Source organism: Vigna unguiculata, chromosome 8 (assembly GCF_037176805.1).
Source record: "Vigna unguiculata cultivar grain cowpea cultivar isolate G323 ecotype 2 chromosome 8, ASM3717680v1, whole genome shotgun sequence".
In the NCBI taxonomy this organism is placed as follows: domain Eukaryota; kingdom Viridiplantae; phylum Streptophyta; class Magnoliopsida; order Fabales; family Fabaceae; genus Vigna; species Vigna unguiculata.
Window position 1 is genome coordinate 3,092,097 of NC_140799.1, and position 6,384 is coordinate 3,098,480.

The following is a 6,384-nucleotide window of genomic DNA, read 5'->3' on the forward strand; positions in this document are numbered from 1 at the left end:
TGGTTGTGCCGTTGTGCATTCTTCGTACCTATTTTTCTTTTGAAAAATAATTCATAGACACACGGACGCTGACTAACGTAACTTATGGATTATAAGAGAAGTAAATGGTATAATTTTTCACAACTTATGTTCAGTTATATATTCACATTTTTAAGTTGATTTTTATGAAAACGTTAAGTAATATTTATAATGTGTTGTTAGTGGAAATTTGGGATGACTTTATAGGAGACTTTTAGATTGAAAGAACCAGTTGACTTTCTTTATTGCCTAATCAATAGCATTTAACTTTCAATTTGAATAATATCAATTCAAGATATTTGAATGTAAATTTACAAAGTGTAAGTTTCACCAAGTTTATGAAGAAAAAGAAAAATATAAGCTAAAAATGTAAAAGCTGAAAAAGAAAACTCAAAATGAAGATGTCGAGAATTTAAAATTTAAGATAGATATTGTTTGTAGGTTCTGGGTATTGTTTGTACAATGAATTCATCAACAAATGACAGCAAACAATTACTCGTTTTCAGAGATTTTTTTTGGTAATGGTCAAGAAATGTGGTCCAAACAGCCAAATGTTCAGAATAATCTATACACAAAAGAATCCAAGTTAACAATAGCACTATTTTTTTTCACCCACAGTAAAATTTGTTACTATAATAATGTGAAAAAATTAAACTACTCGTCGTACAAAAACATGATGAAAACTTTGTAGGTTTTTTCTAACCATTGGTTAACGAGAGAAAGGTAATATATGCTTTCTCTTTGTGCGAAAACTCACCTGTTTGTATCAAATGAGTCAAAATTTGGTGAGTTAATTTAGCTGAAGGCAAAGAAATTAACATATTTTTTCCATACGGTTATGAAGAAGTTGGAGTGAGAAAAATGATATTAAAATTGGTAGGCTTTCTCATCTCGTTGATGCATTGTAAAAGTTTGTGAGTGAGACACAAAGTGACAAAGAAGGTCTAGATGGTGGTAAAGGGAAAGGTATTGAATTAGATTTTGACTTGCAGGAGAATAGTACAAAGTTTGTGGTTCTATCCATCTCAAAAGTTGGTACCATTTATTATTATCGCATTGTCTTTCATCAAACTTTTGCTTCTAACCATGCCAATTGCACTCCTACTCCTTCAACTTTTCCAATTTCGATTTAGAATATACTACAAAAATTAATTCAAGAAATAACAATTATCTCTTGAAGATTTGATATAGAAGATCTTGTTGAAGATTAAATATAAAGTTCCCAAACTTGTGATAATAATTTGATAACATGTATTCAATAATATAGCCACTCAAAGATTTGATAAAATATTATCGGAGGTGTGAAATTTGTTGGAAATGCAATAGTTAAAGGAAGGGACAACAGAATCTCTATATGTGTTAAGAATTTTTTGTGATTATTGTCTATTTTTTATTTGGAAAAGGTTTCATGAAAAAAAGAAAAAAAAAGGCTTATAATATAGTGTCTTTTGGGTAATATCATAAAATTAAAATTTGAATTTAATTTAACCTAAATTTTATTACTATTTTTGTCCTACAACAACCTTTGAGGGCATTTCTTGTTTTTGTTTTTGTTTTTGTCACATTTTGGAATCCTATGAGGACCACCTTAAGCAGTGATGAATGTTTGAATTGAATGGCGTATGGTGTTATTTGTAGGGTTTGGTTGTTTGCGTTAAACATGATTGCACGCTTCTCAATGCCGTAATTAGACGACTTTCTATTTATTTATTTCGGATTCTCACGCCAACCAAGTTTTGGAAAAGAAAAAGTTATTTGACACCATTATTTTTAAATAATTATTATTTAACATTAATAATTTTTAAAAAAATATTATTATTTGAATAAAATATTAATTTATATGAGTGTCAAATGATAATATTAGTGTAAAACTACCACCATCCAAAAAAGAAATAATCACATTTTTCTAATACTTTGTTCAATTTAAAAAAAAAACAAACAAAAATACTAAATAATTTTCTAAATTTACAATTCGATGTATTACATTTTTCTCATTTTTATTTTATGATTTTTAAATATTTAATGTTTTTTATATAATGTATGGTAATTTTCATGATAATAATTTTAGAAGTGATGTTAAAATAGTTAGATTGGGGTGTATTTTTCATCTCTCTTTGGTTTGTGTTATTAGTTTTGATATTTTGTTAAACTTAAGAAGCAACAACCAACCAACCAATTATTCTTGCAAGAAAAAGAGAGTGGACCATGGTACTTGTTGAAGCTGAGAGTGGAAAACAAAATTTTAGACAACATTTATAATCTACAAATTGACCAAAACTCCAACTAACACATGTTTCCATGTCAAGTCATGGGAATGATTTGAAACACCAACACAAAAAGAAAAAATTTAAGATTAAATATCTTTTTAATTTCTAAATTTTGATACCAAATTAAAATTATTTTATGTTTCAAATTTTGGTATAATTTAGTTTATAAATTTTAAAAAATAAATAGATATAATTCTTATAATATAAAAAGTTAATTATTTTAATATTTTAATTATATTTTACGATAATATTATAACATTTGATATGTTTCGATTCAGATACTAATTTTAGTTAAATTACAATAATTATATTTATTTATTTTTAAAATAAAAAAAATTGTATTATACTCATATTATTTTGATACTAATTTATGAATTAAACTAATATTCTCTCTGCAACTTCTATCACTTAAAAAAAGCCACTATTTAAATTTATAAGATTGTAAATTAGCATGTCCAACAAAAAGTTTGCGAATTATAGATATGTATTTTTTTTAAATATAAAAGTTTATTTTCCTTCTCTTCAACTTATAATGATCTCACCCAAAATAAAAAATTATTTGTGTATTGCTTTTGATATTCAATCCTTATATTTCTTATTTAAAATATAATGATTAATAAGAATTTTATTTGTAAATGTTTGTATCATTTTGCATTAACTATTGAGGTTATTTCAATTTATAGAAGATAACATGAAGTTCCATTAAACTTTCAAGAGTTTTGTAGCATATGATAATTTTATTAAACTCAAATGGATATTAATACACGTGTTTTCTTAAAAAAGGAAAAAAAAAAAATTAAAGTGTAACATTTGCTTTCGTCATATGGCAATGTCCTTATATTAATTGTAAAAACTAAAATATGAGACCCAAACATTAGACTTTCTCCGATAAGAGTTATTCGGATTAGATGGTACGAATGAATTTGTACGTTACATTAATAATGTGTTTATTATGACTTTTTAAGTTGTAAATAATCACGGAGAAAATCAAGAAAGATAATGGCTTCAATTTTAACAATTCAACGAAAAAAATTGAAATCATTAAATGAAGGAAGATGAATAACCAACTAATTAAATCATAAAACATATTTAATTAAAAATAATTTGAATTGTGAATTTAAACCATAATTAAAGCGTCACGACTAGGAGAACTCTTCAAACTCACTCAAAGTTATAAAAATATAACCCATGAGTCACGAATTAAGATAAAAAAAATCAAATTATTTTAAGCAGACTAAAAGTATGATAAAATAAGGTATTTTCACCATTATCATATATTAACATATGAATGAAGTCTTGATAATGCAGATAAATATGTTTGAATTGGTGAAACAAGTACACTAGAATGCTTAGAGAAAATTGTCAAAGATGTCACCAAACTATTTAACAAAATGAAAAATAATTTGAGAAACTATTTAACAAATTAAATATATAATATTGTACTGCAATTGTTGAAAATATGCGACAATTATATGTATTAACTGTGACAATTTTTATTATGGTTTACACGATTAATTTATCAATCACTCTAGTCATTAGTGATCATTGATATGACTTTAAAATATACTTGATAAAAGAACATACATACAACAAAGGTAAGTTCATCCACAATTTCAAGCAAATTCAGTGAAACATGTTTAGCCATTGGTCATGAAAAAATATAAATTCAAATGTAAATTAAATATTTATTATTATGTAATTTTTTATAATTTTTAAATTTATTATGAACCCAAAATAAATGTAATGATTTTTTTCTATTTTCAAACGTTAGTGAAATAAATAATACTTTGAGCATTTTTTTTAATTATAATTATTAATTGAAATTAAAAATAAAGATATAATTTTGTGACAAAAACTATAAATATTTAGAACAGCATGTGAGATAAAATTTAAGTTCTTAATGAATTTTCTATTGAAGAAAAATATATGTTAAGTTTATAAAAATTAATGTAACATGTAAACAAGTTAAGAAATTTATGACAATCTTTAATAAAATAAATTTGTTATTGAAGAAAAAAAGAACAAGTTAAATTTATAAAAATTAATGTAACATGTAAATAAGTTAAGAATTTTATGACAAACTTTAATAAAGGTTACTGATGCAATATATATGCATGTTATATAATAGTCCTATACTAGAGCCAGAACAGGACAAAGAAAAATCACAAGCCAAACCTTTAAGATAAAATGATTTTATATTATTATTTACTTACATTTTTTACATATAATAAATGTATGCAACTAACCACACTCGGTGTAAAAAAGAATTGTTTATTTGTAATAATTAAAACTTTCGACATTTATTATATGTTAATTTAAAAGTCTGAAATTGGAGTTAAACATAGTAAATATAGGGAGAGTTTGGATTAAGATTGTGATTAAGAATTTGTATCCTATCTATCTGTGTGGTAGCAGAGACTGCCAAAGCTTCTTATATGGCTCTCTTCTCTATCCTCATTTTAACTGCAAAATCTTCTCTACTCCTTCCATTACACTTTCAAACCCTTCAACACACTCACCTCAAATGGCCTCACCAACACTCCAACCACAAAAAAAATTAGCAGAGTTTCTCAATGACGAACAAGAACCTTTCATCTTACAACTTTACCTTTCAGAAAGAGACTATTCCAACCGGTGGAGCTCCAATGGTGAAGATTCAACCAACACTTCTACCTTAAACAGAAAGAAGAAGGGTCTTCTCCCTTTTTTCTATCTCCTAAAAGCCCTATATAAGAAGCTCTCTTTCCCCAAAGAAACCAAAACTGTTCTAACCAAAGTTCATGAGTGTGACCAGAGAAACAAACATGAAGGGCTCGATCACATTCTTCAGTTTTCATCAGATACCAGATTTACTATGTTCAGTTCATGCCAAGATATTGATGAAGAAGGAACCTCCGTGTTCTCACATAAACAGCAGCACTTGTTTTATTCCCACACTTTATACAACATGGCACCGCAGCAGAGGTAGGACTCAAATTCTTAAATATTTTAGCAACCTCAATTTCTTACGTTAAGAAAAATTATTAACTGGTTTTGTTGCTCTTACCAGAAACAGAAGGCAGCGGCAGAGATTGATAGAAGGTGGTGATGAGTTGCTGAGAAAGATTCATGTACCAAGAGCTCCAAATGGTAGGTTGTTTTCTTTGGCTTTTTAAAAACCAGAATTGAATTAAGTCTTTGACGAGATAATGTTGTATGTATGAATGAGATAAGATTATTGTATGTGGTGATGGAACAGTGATTGAGGATATGAGGAGAATGCAACAGAGAATACAAAGTGGTGGTGGTGATATTGTGGCGAAGAAAATCAGAGGGGAGTCGTTGTTATCAGCAGCTGGTGGGTGGGGTGGTAGAGTTGAGGAGACAAAGAAGAGAGGGAAGTGTGGAAGTACTAGGGTTGTTGTTCGTGGGACTAATGATGTTTCTCAGATGTTGAAATCTAAAAGGGTGTTGCATAGGATAAAGAAGATGCTGTTTGATTGTGTGAAAGATATTGCCATAACGCTTCCAACGGAAGAGGACACAAAGAGAGGTTACAGACAATTTATGGGACCTCTACAGATTGGAAAGCTCCTTCGTCAGAGAACAAACAAATGGGACCAACAAGCTGTAGCTCTAGGTGGACCAAACATTACTTACTTATTGACTTTGGATTACATGAATTCAATCGTGGAGTGGAAAAAGTTCGAACCCCATGTCAAGGACATCACCATTGAGATCACCGATGCAATTTTAGATAGCATCTTCAATGAAATTGTAATAGAAATTACTGGAACTTCCACACTAAATACGTGATATTTCTTCAAATGTCTTGCACCCTGACACATTCAAAACCCCCGTGTTGAATTTGGTTGTTCGATCATAACTCGGCTAATTTCCCATTTGTCGACGTTGCATTCTATCTAAGATCACTCGGTTTATAAATTAAACTAATTACTTTTTTAAAATACTTTTCATCCGAACTTGGCATCAATAGTGAAATGTGTTGAAACCAAAATATGTAAGAATCGTAAGAAGCTTTTAAAAGTAGCCAAAGTTTATTTATAATCGAATTCGGAATTAACAGCCTCATTTCACGTCAGTAGATGAATAATGATCC

The 6,384-nt window shown here is 28.1% G+C and overlaps 1 protein-coding gene across 1 annotated transcript; it reads left to right on the forward strand.

Moving 5' to 3' along the window:
• Positions 1-4,689: 4,689 nt before the first annotated feature.
• LOC114195512 (uncharacterized) lies at positions 4,690-6,092 on the forward strand. Its single transcript, XM_028086011.2, has 3 exons — positions 4,690-5,249; positions 5,335-5,414; positions 5,524-6,092. Exons 1-3 carry the CDS (start codon positions 4,810-4,812, stop codon positions 6,078-6,080), a joined length of 1,077 nt encoding a protein of 358 aa, XP_027941812.1. The 5' UTR covers positions 4,690-4,809; the 3' UTR covers positions 6,081-6,092.
• The last annotated feature ends 292 nt before the right edge of the window (positions 6,093-6,384 follow it).

Coding starts and splice junctions, on each gene's coding strand:
- LOC114195512 (XM_028086011.2), top strand. CDS start 4,810: ATGGCCTCACCAACACTCCAACCACAAAAAAAATTAGCAGAGTTTCTC. Junction 5,250..5,334: donor AACATGGCACCGCAGCAGAG/GTAGGACTCAAA, acceptor TGCTCTTACCAG/AAACAGAAGGCAGCGGCAGA. Junction 5,415..5,523: donor TGTACCAAGAGCTCCAAATG/GTAGGTTGTTTT, acceptor GTGATGGAACAG/TGATTGAGGATATGAGGAGA.